Below are 16197 nucleotides of genomic sequence, written 5' to 3'. Positions count from 1 at the left end.
ATACCCCGAACTGATCATAATTAATGCTAGCCGCTCTAATTTATGTAGTTCACTCACTTTAAATATAATCATTGTTCTTTGTAAGTTTGCAACTCATTCATGCGTGTTTCTGAAACGAAGAACAAGGGTGACAGCTCTATTCTTAGTAGGCATTTGTTTGGCAGATGTTACCACAGACACTTGGGGTCAGGTGAGCGGCTCTGGCACGCAATAATCTCTTGCTTGTCAATTTTTTTGCAAATCACCATACCATAAGTACTGCAAACAATTATCAAAACGATTAAAATAGTATTTGACGGCGTTTTAAAGGTGGTCAATCACATTTAATCAACATTTAATGACATTTTTTACTTTTTGTATATTCTGGTAGAGAATTATTTAAGGAACAAAAAGACCGATTTCATAGAGTTAGATTCCTATTTGAAATGTATATTTTATTATTTTTATAAAATTTTATAATTTCTCCCCTTTAATATGAAAGTATATAAAAAGCTGGGTATTTCTTTTTTTTTTCGATACAATGTCTAGTTTTACATTTGCATTTGATAGACATATCAACTATTGAACAATCTGAACCAAAATGCAAGTTTTAAAGCTGTGTGTAGCTTCTGAATTCATTTATTTCCAATCTATCTTGGTTGCGCAACCAAGATAGGCAAAGGGAGGTAATAACAATTTTTCAAACTTGCGTTTCTAATGAATTCTATCTAAATACATAATTTTTAATGCAAATATTTTACAAATATATTATATGTCTAATATTTATACATATCCTTAGGCAAAGTATGTTTATCAAATTTATACTTATGATAAAATAACTCTATCTTGGTTGGGCAACCAGGATAGGAAAATGAAATTTTAAAAATACCTCCAGTGAAAATCTAATTTGTATTAAGTGTTAAGTGAACATAAATGAGTGTAAATGATCAGATGCTAAAGTTTCGAACAAATCCGTTACATGACCAAAATCTGATTATCCACCTTTAAAAATACCACCAAATACCATCAAAGCACTAAATACTACAAGATGACAAACCATTCGCATTGTTTACATGCAAAACCGAAATTCTTACCTGGTTTATGATCCCAATATGAAACACACACATATAATTCTGGTGTTGATTGATTCAGAAGGGTGTAATCGTTCTATTGCAGTGCATGCCGAGATCCCGTTTTGTCCACAACCTTCATATTTCTTCGAAAATTTACGCCCGTATCGGTACTGTCAACGAAAAAGCATAAACTTTCGACTCTGCAAACCGTTCCACAGTCTAGGCCGTCCTGCTTAGAATTTTAACCGCAAAATATGAATGAACTGCGGCAAAAATATTGACCAATATTGCGATACAACTGTAGCGTGCGGATGATATTTCATTCAGCTCGATTTAAATTATCAAGTGTACATAAATTTATAAATGCAATAAAGCGCATACTATTTTCCCACGTGTAAACAGAAGGAAATATAAAATAGCGTAAGTTATAAGTTCAAATTTCAAAATTCTGAAATTTCTATCATGCTTAGTCGTAATCAAGGGGTATTTTTTCTACAGCACTGAATGGTCATAACGTTATCCTCACTGGCCAAGGTGGCAGCGGTAAGACGCATGTTCTAAAATTGTTAGCTAAAGAACTTTTATCACGTGAAAAGAATGTCTCGGTTACTTGTAGCACCGGTATTGCGGCAACGCAATATGAAAATGGGCAAACTTTACACAGGTGGTGCGGTATAGGTGAGGGTGGTATTCCAAAGTCTGAACTGAGCCAGTTAATTGTTAACGACAAAAGATATAAGGAAACAAGGGAACATATAAAATCCTGTAATGGTTTGTTCATTGATGAATGCTCAATGGTCAGCCAGAAACTGTTTGAAACCGTTGATTTTCTGTGTAGATCTGTGCGGGCAAATGATAGGTATTTTGGGGGTATCCAAATTATTCTTTCTGGTGATTTTTATCAGCTCCCTCCAGTACCTGACGACTTGTGTGGTGAAACAAGGAAGTACTGTTTTGAGTCAAAATATTTTTTGATGCTGTTCCTCATATAATTTGTCTAAAGACAATTTTTCGCCAGAAAGATTCAGATTTAATATGCTGCGTAAATGAAATTGAAAAGGGGACTCCTTCAAATAAAACACTTGCATACCTGAAGAATTTTGAAAGGGATATAACTGTCACTGAAAAAACTATTCATCTTTTCTCAACAAATTTCAAAACAAAATTATTCAATCACGATAAACTTAAATCAATGCCAGGGCCAGTCAAAATATATTATTCAAAAGATGAAGGTGACTCTTACTACCTAAATATATTTCAAGCCCCTGCTATTCTAGGCCTTAAAATAGATTGCCCGGTTATGCTTGTTGTCAACCTCAGTGAAAGTCTTGTGAATGGTAGTACTGGCAATGTCAAGGAACTTACTGATGATCACTTCACCGTGCATTTTAACAAACCTGATAAAATTGTAAAGTTAAATACTCATTTGTTTACAAAAATTGATCCAGTGTCAAGGCGTACACTTTCAAAAAGATTACAGTTCCCCCTCATGTTATCATTCGGTATTACCATCCATAGGTCACAAGGTATGACTTTAGAATCAGTTGTTGTAGATTGCGAAAATGCATCTATACCAGGTCAGGTAGGTGTTGCACTGGGGCGTGCAATGTCTCCAGAAAACTTGCAGGTTAAAAACTTCAAAGTTTGCTTGGTAACCGAACATTCTCCTCAAGTAAAAAAATTTTATAAAACAGAAACGAAAAAATTGTGTGCTGACTTAAGTTGTTGCAGGGGTGTATACATTCCAATAGAAATTCAGAAAGATCTTTTCACTCCTTTTGATACAGAACTTCAAGACTCTCTGCTAAATGAGGAAAATTATTATGATGATGATGATGAATATAATTTTGATGATCTTTCTCATGACGACAATGATACTGATAGTGACAAAGAGACAGATTTCACCGAGCGCTATGACCAAGAACATAAAGATGATGAAGAAATCCTGTTAAATCAAAGACCCGAACCTTTGCCAGATTATCTCGATCATATGGAACTATTGAATAATATTTTTGATGAGTATAGAGGAAGTCCAATGGAAGAATCAGCGGCCGAACTGTATCAAGAAATTCTGAAAAATTCCAGACCTTTATTTACATGGCTAGGTAGTCCATTTTTGAAGATAAATAAAATAGCTGATGATAACTTTCCTGATGCCGAACTTTCTCAGCAGGAAAAAGTTACCAAATTTTGCTCAGATGTCAATATATTTTTGAAAAGTAATGAATATTTTGGTTTATGTAAAACATTCTATTGCAAATATGGCGACCGTTTCGAAAAAGTTGGTCAATTTTTTTGTACTTCAGTTATGTTTCGCCTTCAAGCTATCATCATTGAAAAAAATCACAACGTATAACTGTTACCAATGTACAAGAAAGATTGATTCCATCTGATAAATGCGAAGAAGGGAAAGGGAATGTGCGGTACATAGGGGGTTACTGCATTAGTAAATTAAAGCACGGCTATCAAAAAAAAGTCCAACCATCTCTCTATGACCCGAAGAAAGAATTACGTCTGCAGACTGCTAGGAAAAAAGTTTCTCTCCTTTCACAACTCACAATTCCATACTCCGAGTTGGTAGGTTCAACGAAATTTTCCGAAACACTAAAATCAACAGCCAGAAAACAGAACATTAGGCAAGGATTAACTAACATAACTGATGCAGCATTTGTCTTTTTTCATTCCCTAAATCTGAAAGTTCGGAAACTGGAAACTTTTCAAAATTTACATAAGTATGGCCAAGATGTTATTTCGAATATTAAGTCTACACTTTTGAATGATACCGAAAATTTTCAGGTTTTGTTAGATTTATTTAAAGAAAAAGGTAATGATCTTCAAAATGAGACTGATGACAAAGATGCTGTTGCTGTTACTGTTTCTTACATATCGGAATTGTTCGATGAAGTTGTTACAAAATTTGTTAAAGTCTCAGCATCGCATTTTAGAAAAGATTATTTATTGCACATAAAGCGAGAAAAGGGCAAAGCGCACAGGAAAAAGGTAATGGAGAAAAAAGAGGCCAAAAATGTAAAAAGAGTGCCGCTGATTGAAATATATAGTGATAACTCCACTGGGAAATTAGTTACACACCTGAAATTGAAAGCGGGTGTTTTAGATAATGATCAGTACTTTCATGACAAATTTTATTCTAAAAAAGACCTAATTAAGCTGTGTGAGGCGTACGAAAACAAAGCAGAATAATGGCAGCCTCGGTTTGATGGAGTCAGTACATGTCATGTATTGAAATGTGCAACAACTCTAAAACCTCCTAGCACCAGCTTAAGCGGATCTCTATTACACAAATACTGTATGGACTATAAAACTAACATGTCTCATGATGAAGTAGCTCCTACACTAAAATTTAATATAAAAAAATACAGCAAATTAGGAAGAAAAAGGTAGGGCATTTTTAGAAATTTTGTTTGATTTTTTTTCTATGAATTATAGTCATATTGAAAACAAAGTTGGTATTTTAGGGACGCTGGACAGCCTGCTTTGTGTGACTAATTCAAAGTGTTTAAGTTCTCAAATATTTAAATCAGATAATGGCATTTTAGGAATTGCAGTCTTCTTCTTTGGTTTAATTGCCTTCTTAACATTAAAACAAAGTGGTTCACAGCCTCGATGCTCAGTATTTGAATTTTTTGACATAGCGTTTTGTCCAATGATAACGTTGTTCATGCTTTTTACGTACTGAAAGAAAGTTGGATTTGTATTGTTTCCATTTATTATTCCTCGTTGCTGGCAGAATATATTTTCTATTACATAGCTGTTGACACGTGCAGGGACAATTGAGTGTCTGTCGTGTTGAAGGGTATCTTTACAAAGTTTATCAAATCCTACTATACAGGAATTCAAGTCTTCTCTCGTCTGAGCTGACATTAATCTTTTTTCTTTTCAGCGGCTGTTAACTTGTCTGTTTCTTTTATGTGTGTTTTCCCACTGATTGAACCATGCCAGTGCTTCCACCAATTTGTCAAGTCTTGCATCCTCTATGTCAGCTATCGGTCTCCGATCTCGAAATGTTTCGACAATGACGCTAGTGGCCCTAAGAAGGCAAATTGTGTCGTCAATGATGTATCTATCTGCACCTAGAGACTTTTGGAAGCTTTCCATAAGATTTAACATCTCGCCGTTCATAACATCCTCAGCGAGCTTATTTCTCATTTTTGATTCCTGTGTGAGAAATAAATGGTCGTTAGTCAGTTTCCTGTGGATCGGAAAAGCATTTGTTTCGCGATCCCATCGAAAGGCATTAACCCAGTGTTCCCAGTAAATGTACTGGTTGAAACCCAACTGTCGAACGTAAGTTTTTCCTTCGCCGCTTTTGAGGATATTGTTTCGGACTCTTTTGATTACATGGGAATAGTCCATAATAAAAATGATGTCAGGGTCATCAAGCGACCAGATGATTTTTGTAGAAAATTTTTGAGCTGATGGAGGCGAGTCTGCGAAAAACATTTTCATAAAATCCCTATTTGTTTGTGCGCAGTCCATAGATACAAATGAAACTATAAAATCATACATGTTCAAAAATTTAACAGCTTGCCAGAATAAAAAGTGAAGGTTACCGGCTTTTGTTTGTGCAACTGGAAAGCAGGCGAATGGGAACCTAAATCCGTTTAAACCTAGGTATAAAAATTGTAATACATGTGTTGCCAGTGATCGTTCGTTTTTCCCTAAAGAATATTCAAATGGTCTGCCTCCATACCCATGTCTACAAATCCTACAAGTGTCACCTCGCCGTTTGATTGGGTCATACAGAGGTCCTCTTGGATGCTCATTTCGTCTATACAGACACCGCCAATGAGTTTATTATCTGAAGGCTTATATTTCTTTGCTTCTTGCTGCATCCATATAAAGACATCTTTATTGAACCCTGCCTGTTGATTGACTACACTTTTATACATACGTAAGGTTTCTCCTGTTGGTAAAAGAAGAACATTGCTGTTACGAAGCTGCTCATAATTCTTTCTGCTCCTACACCACAGCGATAGGCAAAGGCTGATTGTATTTTTGTCCCAGCGCCTTTGTGTTGGATTGCGTGCCAAATTCTGCTTTTGATTTACCAGAAAATCTAACATTTCCCCATTCGCTTCAGGGATAATCTTTTCAAGAATTTCCCTCATATCTTGGTGGTTGTTTGCAGAAATGTTGACATTGTCATCGGAGTCGGCTATGCTCTCGCTGCACGGATCAAATGCCACACTTTGTTCAGCTGCTTGGATTCTAGGTCTTTTGGAAGGACCCTCAGTCTCAGCAGTATTTGTTTGGATGTCATTTTGGCCCTTCCTGTACGTGAGCGAATAAGCTGTCAGAGGTATCAACCTTGCGCATGATACTGAGCGGTATGTTTCTATTTTCTTTTCCCCTATGTATTCTAAGATTACCTTCTTGTCATGTTTGACTTGCACGTTTTCTTTCTGTTTACCCTGGCATGTTTTTAATTTGGACACAAGAGTATATATGTTGTGATGGATGACCTGGTATTCTTGAAAGTGTCCTCGATCAAAAGATGTTCTAAATTGATTTTTGAATCACCTACGTACAGTTCCCACTTACCACTTGTGAAAAAAAAAACAATTTTTTTTCATTAAATGGTTCCCATTCACCATGTCACAAAACAGACCATATTCTACCTTTTCAGCACCATTTTTGCAAACAAAAAACGGCCAGGGAGGGCACCCACTGGTTTATGACATTAAAATCATGTACCACTTCTTCAAATAAACCTTCTTTTTCTTTCAATCCTTTGTACATTGTTGCCTCCTTTTTGTCTTCTGGAAACCACATCTTCTGACTTTTAACATTTGCAAATACGCCTTGAATATATTTTGAAAATGTTAGCTTACTGAGGTCTCCACCTGCATTTACATATCTTGAATATACATTTTTCAAACTTACCTCCTCCTTCTCATCTTCTTCAAATTGCTCTTGCAACCTGTCAACAAGGAAAAATTTCTGTATCGGTTATTTTTCATATTTTTTTTAATTCACAGTGTAGTTCTTCAAAGATTATAAAGTAGATTGTTTAATCAAGTATAAGGATATTTTTACTTTTTACTACATTGCCTATTGTAATTTTACGTATTAAACACGCTTTATTAAAAAAAAGAAATACTTTTCAAGTACAATGTATGAAGTGTATTTCATTACACGCTTTTCAGTGAACTAACGATATATCAGAAGGAAATATTTATCTGATGTTTTCACAATGAAAGATCTTTCACTGGAAACTATTCAGAATTGGGAATTTTAGCCGGAACATGAAATAAAATGAAAATATATTTGCTTAAATTTGTATGTAAGATCGAAATATAGTTCACTCATGAACACCAGTTACATTTTCACGAAAGACGCAATAGTGCGTATGGTGTTCACTCCATGAAATGTTTTTGATCTTTCATATCCTTTATTTAGTTCTTATTCATATATAAATAAAGTACCCATCTTTAAAAATGAATTTTCCAAATATCACAGCTACCTCTGATGTTTTTTGTTCGCTTTGCACTCCTCAATCATGTGCAAACCCTTAACATAGTCATTAAAATGTATAATAATCACCAGATGGTAGGCTTAATTTAACATCATGGCAGTCCCCTCTCGTAATTATTAAAATATTTCCAACAATCGGTCCACACTTCGTTCTATTTTAGACAGGTTTGTATGAATTTTACCTAAGAAAATTGTCTTTTATAAAGTTTCAAATTATCCGTAAAGTAATATTTTTCTATGATATCTTGATTTATGACCGAATAAACCAGGTTACATATTAAGTGCACAGCATAATCGGCACTAGAAATTGTAGCATAAACAATACTTTATGAATATAAAAATGTCAAACTACAACTTGTAATTCAATTACAGTCTGGATATTATGAAATTCTGATCACTCATGGTCTGGACACCCACAAGCTATTTAATCGAGTTTGCATGTTCAATACGACAACAACAACTTTGGTACCTATTTTCCGTATTTCACTGTTACACATGTTTTAAAATATACATATCAATAAAAATACTTACCAAGATGTACAAAATTGTGCTTTCCACATCCTTTTTCACTTTATTTTGGCTTCAATTCAGTAAAACTGATTTTTTGTGTATTTGACACGCAGCTTGAAGTTTCTCCGCTTTTTGCGATATCATAGACTGGTTTACATTTTGCGCTACAAAACTGGGTATTCTCCTAATTGAGTCGAAAGTTGATGCTTTTTCGTTGACAGTACCGATACGGGCGTAAATTTTCGAAGAAATATGAAGGTTGTGGACAAAACGGGATCTCGGCATGCATTGCAATAGAACGATTACACCCTTCTGAATCAATCAACACCAAAATTATATGTGTGTGTTTCATATTGGGATCATTAACCATGTAAGAATTTCGGTTTTGCATGTAAACAATGGCGAATGATTTGTCATCTTGTAGTATTTAGTGCTTTGATGGTATTTGGTGGCATTTTTAAAACGCTGTCAAATACTATTTTAATCGTTTTGATAATTGTTCGCAGTACTTATGGTATGGTAATTTGCAAAAAAAAAATATACATACAGTTTACAAATTGCGAGTGTTTATGCCTATTGCTTTTTCTTTGAATGTTTGTTGGGATTATAAAAATTTTACACATGGTTCTTCTATCTATTCTTATTTCAGGTGACAACCCAGAGAAGGACTTGGGTGAGTCTAGAGTTGACATTGTTGACAAGGAAACCTGTCGACAAAGATACAAATTAGCAGGTCTAACAGAAGATTCTGTATCCCATGACGGCGTATGTGCACAGAATGCTAAACCTTATCAAGCTGCTTGCTATGTATGTCATTAAAATTTGTTTCATTGCATGATTCATTTAAAATTCAGTAGTGCTTTGAGGTCTGTACTGTGGAAACATACCAGTTGAACAGTTTTATATATTACAGACAAGCGCTCCAGCTTAAATAAATTCTATCTCAGCATACTGCATACTTAATGGTATCCCTGTATACTTAATGGTAGCTCTTTTTGTTGTTTTCGTTTTGTGTAACAGTAACTGAATTATGTTATAAGACAGTTACAGAAACAGTACTTGTACCTACAATATATTGGTGTATTATCATATAATTGGGGATTACTAAACTATTTTTATGCTTTTACAGGCTGATAGTGGTGGACCTTTAGTTTGCAGAAATGAAATAGGTAAAAGTGACAATGTTGTTTTTCACATATCTTCATTTACAAATATACAAATGACTTGCAGCTCAGGCACAGCTGCGTTTGCTAAATATGGAAATCTTACGACGAAATATGCCTGTCCCAGTCTGTATTACCTTTTCATTTTCTTTATACCGTCAGTTTGAGGCATTTTCACAGCGTTAGCATAAATGAAAAAGAATGACTGGATAGCGGAGTTCGTTAAAATTATTACCATAAGACAGAAGTTATTGTATAAATTGTTTACTCTCGCACAGAAGGTATTTTCTAGGAGGACTTTAGATACAAATGTACAGAACGTTAACGTTGTTCTGCGTGTTCGAATCTAAAATGTTTCTACAATGTAGAAAATTTGGCAAATGAAAAAGCTGTTTTTTAAATAAGCCGATTATTATTTTTGCTGAGCGTGTTTGAAATACTAAAACCTCAAAGTTAAGAACTCTACTGGTTAATCACAATTTTGATAGTATTTTCTAGAAAATATTTTTGTGCTTTGTAAGTTGCAGTGAACCTCTCGCAATCGTAGATTCCCATTTGGGCTACTATATGCTATATAGAATGTAATAGTCGTAGTACTAGATATCCTTTTTTTAGAAATTTGTCCATACACATTTTAAGCTGACCTTATTTGGAATTATTTAATGTATCAACGTTTTAGTATCATATCTTATCTTTATTTTAAAAAAAGAGCACCATAGTTAAACTACCGTTTTAATAAGTTTACTCATAGGTCGCCATTAATTCAGAAAATGCTTTTCTTTCTTTATGTTATCATACGTTATCCGGATAAATTACTTCCGGTTTACCAAACATGCCGAACTACCTCAATATTTTTATATGCAAATTGGACAATTTGCATAATATATGTAGCTGTTTTAATAATATCTTTAAAATCAAATTGCGCCCCATGTGGTTCTGGGACGATCTGTGTATGAAAAGAATTGGAACCACTGCCTTACCCTTGCATGATCGTAAGAGGCGACTAATAGGGTCTTAACACTTGGTTTTGCTGTAACTCTGTGATTCCAGCAGGTATACAGATTTTGATTCCATACCTCATGTTTTTATTTCGATGTAAATGAGATTTGAAACCACACTTTGTAGTCCTGTGTGGCGCCATATAACCTATAACTGTGTTGGTGCGCCGTAAAACCCAAATAAATAAATAAAATCAAATTGCAGCCATTTGATCGATGTGGCGTTCTTCCGGTATACGTCCGGTATACGGTATTTATAAGCTTAAGGTTGGCCACTAATTATGGCATTTATGATATGTGAAATAGAATTAAATGCAAGGTTTTAATTCAACATAAATTTTGAAATTGAATGCTAAATATATTAACAATCCATCGCTTTTTTGAAAAACATAGATCTCAACATTGTATTTTCCAATTCACATGATTTGTTAATATTTGTTGCTACTCTGATAATTTAATGAATATACGTTTCATTGAGATTTCTGCTGATAAAAGTTTCTGTATCTTTTAAACTACTATTAGGAAAATAACGTCGAAAGACATCTTGTAGAGTACGCTGAACTGCTGGTCTAAATATTTAAACAAGGAAGTAGAGTCCTTCCAAAATAAGGCAGTTAGGATCGTTTCTGGGGCAATAAAATTATGTAATCTTCAGACACTTATCCATTACTGCGGTTGAGAAACTCTTGAATCTAGAAGGAAAAAACATAGGCGCATTTCAAAATGAAAAACAGCATGTGTCCTGATTATCTCTGTAACATCCTTCCACCAAGCCAACAGTCCTATTAGAATATTAGGACTAGGTACCACCTTTGACATAACACCTTTCGCCATTGCACATCTCTATACTCTAGTTCATTTCTTCAAAGAATCATGCAGGGATGGAATTCACCTTCTGAGGACGTCCGTACATGCACGACAATAGATGCATTCAAAGCCTCGCTCAACCGTACCTAACGGCGAACGCCAAAATACTACAGTTCTGGTACCCGTCTTGTTCAAAACCTTCACGCTCGCCTGAGACTATGATGCAATTCTTTACATCGTGATTTGTATAGAAGGTCTATTGTAAAGTTACCATTGTGCTTTTGTGGATCGGTCGAAACTTTTAGCCATTACATAGTAATTTGCAATAACTATCTACGCCAGCAGATCCTCTCCAAATATGATCTCTTGTTCGGTAGCGAGCACATATCACCTGAGGTAATCACCGAAGGAAAACATCCTATTGTTTGTCAAAGAACAAAAAAATCATTTTACCAATAAAGCTATCTGATATGTAATTTTAATCAGTTTGTGATGTCATCGACCTGTCCAGTGACTATTGTTTATCGCCCTGTGTTGAACTTGGTGTGTTTACGTTTTTCATTTTTATTAACTCGTGCACTCATTTCTATTTTTGTGTTATATTTTGTCTACTTACCATATTTATTCACATTTTGGACGGGCTATCTAATGATAGACATTTATTGTCATAGTATTTTTCTCTTCCCAATCTTACCATCATATAAGATTCCACATTCGTACTTTATCTGCATATGTTATGCGACTTTGTATTTGTGCAAACATTTCCTAAAAGTTTTCTAATCCATTTTCACACAAACTTCATGTATATTGTTATATGTGCAGTTTTCGAAATAAATACTTTTAATCCAACATCAACAGAGAATGTGTACAAAATGTCGTGTCTATTCCAGGACGATGGGAACAGTTTGGTGTTGCGAGTTACGGAGCCACTGCTTGTGACAAGTTTGTTCCAATCATTTACTTCAATGTGACAACACAGAGAGAATGGATTGAATCTAAAACAGGTACCTACGACTACTATTTACTGTTCAAGCACACCCATCACAAACGCTGATGGCACCTCTCCTTTTGCTACGACCGTTTTTGAAGTCACTTCACGATCGTAATGTTTTCGAGTAAAGCGTTGAGTTGTGATGCAACTATTATACTTTAACGTTTACCCAGGTCATTATGATATCTAGCATTCCATCTTTCATGTATATTCGTATATTTCAGTTTATACATGAAATACCTTAACCGGTCACACAGGTATACGCGTGACATATAGTTGACCCGATCAAATGGGCATTGGTCAAACATAAATTTAGAAAGAGACTAATAATAACTATGTCCTCATGTCTAGACAGTCAAAGGTCACATAGTTGTTATAAAACCCATAGACCACGGTACTGTGGCGTGCACTGTTAGGTAGATACTTGTAGAGTATACACATTATTTTCCAGCCACCAATTCTGCGTCAGGGTGTACTGTATTGAAAGACATTTTACTATTAACTGTTTTATCTATTTTGACTTGTATATACGTTAATACAGAGAGAGGCTCGCGTGTGAATATTTCTGCACATTTTAGTTAACAATTAATACATTATATAAAACTGACAGTGTGTTTGTTTATTTTCCATCTCTTCTCGTTTCACATACATATGAGCTCTTGATTACCCACCAAAGACACAAAGCGAAGGAACAATATTCTATACGATCACGTAACACCAGCCGTAGGGTAACACAACGTTTCCAAGTTATGATCTCGTTACTGAGTTCATGATTTATATACAAATTTGCCATTCTAGTTTTAGAAAAGTAATTAAAACTTTGTATAAATGACTAGAGACTTTGAAAAAAATTATGTACAGACTTACCTAAATCTATCTGCATATACACTGTACCGACATTAGTTGCGATCTCTTTTTATTTTAGGTATTGAACTTCAAGATATGTATCCACCAATATATGACGATCCATTAGAGTGAGAGATGCAACAGCCTTCATGAGATGTTTCGATTATTTTTGTGCATAGAACTGATTTTACTTGTGTTATGTTTTATCATATTGAATCATGACGATCATTATTTTTTGTTCGGCGGTATGTATATTGTTAAAGAGTGACATTTTTGCACGTTTATTGCGTTATTAAAAGACTACCACTACTTCATGATTTAAGATATTTAGTGGAGATTTTAATTGTTTTATGCCATTCAAAATCACTAGTTTCTAACATACTGAAAAACCCATTAATCCCAAATGTTGTTTTTTTTTTCTTTCATACCTCTAGAGATATCTTTTGTATACGGCTACTTAATAGTTTTAGTTATAAAAACCCTATAATATTCGGCAGCTTTATATGTGTGCTCGTTGTATAGTCTATTCATATTCATATGTAGTATATAAAGCATCCGGTGACAGGTCTATCAAGTTGTAGATCAAATAGAAAAAATAGCAACACTGTTGCTTTGTACGGTATTTACTAATGTATATCGCCACCTTGAAATCATCTGTGTCCTCTTAAGGCAAATTGACTTTATTGATGGTGTTAGAAACTGAGTGTTTTAATATTTCCGTGTTTTATATGGACTAAGTATAAATATTATCGTCGACTTCCCAGGCTCCTTAAAAATGTAAATATATCTATTGGACATGACCATCCATTTTTCCGCTCGTTCATCCATTGTGCCCGTCCCAAATTTTCTTAATACTGGGAAGATTTTCGTTGTATTTGCATTACTTGCTAATTTCATCAAAACAACGTGCAGCTCACAAAAACAGGTCACCAGGTTAAAAGTCAGTGTCACACTTTAAAGTCAAAAGTCAGCTAGCTTAACTTCTTGTCCTCTCAATATCTTCTTAACAACTGCAGATATTGTCAGTTGTTAAATCTCTTCAAGATGACATGCACAGCGGACAACCCAGTTCACTCGGTCCAATGTCAAGTTCAGATCCAATAGCTTCGGGCCCGCTCCTTATCTTCTAAATCGCTGGAAGGTTTTCATAAATCAAGCTCCAGTTATTTACATCAGAAAGACGACATACCAGTCCACAACCCTGGTCAATAGGCCCAAGTCAAGGTCACAAATGCAGATCAAATGTCAAATAGCTTTACGTTGTGTCAGCTCCATACAATTTAACCTACTTGAAAGGTTTTCTTAAAACTTGGCGACGTTCAGGTCACTAAGTTCTAAGTCATGTTCACACGTATACATCGAAGAATAAATAGCTTAAAGTCATGTTCAGTTTATGTCTTCTTAACCACTGATAGGATTTTTATAGACTAAGTATTAAGTGTTTAAGTGTTAACCTCATCCAGATGACATGCAGTGTACAGAACCAAGGCCATAACGTCCAAAGTCAAGGTCACATTTAGAGGACAAAGATCGAAAAGCTTGAATTTGTGTCTGTTTCATTTCTTCTTAAACAGTGAAAGGCCTTTCATAAAACTAGTTTATCAAACTGACTTCCTGAGTGTAAAACCCAAGTCACTAGGTCCAAGGTCAAGGCCACCCTTGAAGGACAAAATTCATTTTATTTTCCGTGTAACGGCATCACGGGGTATTACTCAACTTTAGCGTTGAGCCTTCTCCTGTATTTGTACATCTTCTTAATCTGAACCACCTCCTGGAATTTGATCGTGTCCTAGTTCTAATAAGGATGGGATTCAATGTTATTGTTTTTTACAACTGACACCAAAGGTAAAAGGAATATAGTATTTTGTCCCGAAAACTTTGAAGTCCAGCGAGAATGAAAACTATTAATCTTAAGGCAATCAGAATTTCAAATGTATGCAATGCAAGGAAATATAGATGAACGATACAGACCCATCAGGTTCTCTTGTTACGTGTGAAAACTTTCTTTGTTTTATTTTAATCAGTTTAAATTTAACCAATAAACAGAGGAGATTTAGTAATTCTTGTTTGTTGTACTTGGATTCAAGAAATAAGAAAATGTATCTTCCTGTAATGGAAGCAGCTTCAGGGGTTTCTTTAAGATTATTACTAAATATAGGAGGTAAAATTGCCCGATTAACCCTTACCCTGCTAAATTTCTATAATGAGCTTGTCCATCTTTCAATTTGGACAGTACCATTAACTGTAAAAAGGGATGCTTACCAAAAAGATACTGACTGAATGGCGAACAGTACAGACCATGTGCATGCTGATCTTGGTCTGCACTGGTCGCAAAGGCAGAAGCTCTTGCTGCCAGCAAGCTGATGGTTAATAGATGCAATAAAAACTAAATATCAAAATTGAAATATGAATCTAATTTTATACCGTCAAAATTTAACCTGGAAACTTTTTCACAGTTATTTCTGGCAGAAAAAGTTCTCTTTAATTTTACATATTTATAGATTAATGTACTTCATGTTAAAATAGAAAAGAAAAACGTGTTTGTTCTTTTTTTCTTCTTTTTTTTAATAATCAAAATTTATAAGGAGCACAAAAATGGTATAGGATTTTTACATAACAAGAAATTTTTATTATTGTCTTGTTTTAAAGAATTATTCATCATGCTTGAGGTTATTCATATCTGTTTAATTTACATTTTGAAAATCATACAATTATGAAAGTTTAAATGTAAAGTTAACACCTCTCTTAATCATCTGATGATAAAAAGTACCATTGATAAACATTATGTTATACAGACTGTGAAGGTCAATAATGATTCTCTGATTAATGGCACTGAAATCAGTCAAGGGTTATGTTACATTATAAATAAATTTGCAATGATTTCCGTCTTAATGGTGATTATTAGCTTGGCAGAATTCAGCCACATTCAGAGATAAGAGAGTTTGTATTTTTTTTTCCAGAATGTGCTATTCAAGAAGATTTTATGGAATAGATATTTGTTTTTCTTTTGTTTTGAATGACTCAAACGACGGATGCAAGTTTAACATTTTCCATGAGATGACCAAACTTGTTTTAAACTGCTTGATCAGAATTGTTTACGTGAGGGTATTTCAGCTGACTGACTTTCCATAATTTTCTATAGTACGTATTAAAGTTTTCCAGTAAGAAAGTTAGGTCCTGAGCTGGAGAACTTTCGTAAATTTATAATAAGTGTGAGTGCTTAAGTATAATACACATACAGAGGGATTATTTTGTGCTTCCGTTTTAGTAATCTGCAAAACTGAGTACGTCTTCGTTGCCAGCACTTTGACTGAAAATAACAGTGCCAGAATCTG

At 34.5% G+C, this 16197-nt stretch overlaps 1 protein-coding gene across 5 annotated transcripts in view; it reads left to right on the top strand.

Annotated features, from left to right (window-relative positions):
* Nucleotides 1–14922, top strand: part of LOC123549404 (uncharacterized) — a 212635-nt gene extending 197713 nt beyond the window's left edge. For all 5 annotated transcript variants that reach the window (XM_053545411.1, XM_053545410.1, XM_053545408.1 and 2 more), the window contains 4 exons: nucleotides 8707–8864; nucleotides 9187–9226; nucleotides 11916–12029; nucleotides 12942–14922. In XM_053545411.1, the coding sequence (XP_053401386.1) occupies nucleotides 8707–8864; nucleotides 9187–9226; nucleotides 11916–12029; nucleotides 12942–12994 (365 nt within the window). In that variant the 3' untranslated portion in view covers nucleotides 12995–14922. The remainder of the gene's footprint in view (nucleotides 1–8706; nucleotides 8865–9186; nucleotides 9227–11915; nucleotides 12030–12941) is intronic.
* The last annotated feature ends 1275 nt before the right edge of the window (nucleotides 14923–16197 follow it).

The sequence above is a fragment of the Mercenaria mercenaria genome, chromosome 6, assembly GCF_021730395.1.
Source record: "Mercenaria mercenaria strain notata chromosome 6, MADL_Memer_1, whole genome shotgun sequence".
NCBI lineage: Eukaryota > Metazoa > Mollusca > Bivalvia > Venerida > Veneridae > Mercenaria > Mercenaria mercenaria.
Note: the sequence above shows the minus strand (reverse complement) of the source record. Positions and strands in the feature narration are given on the sequence as shown.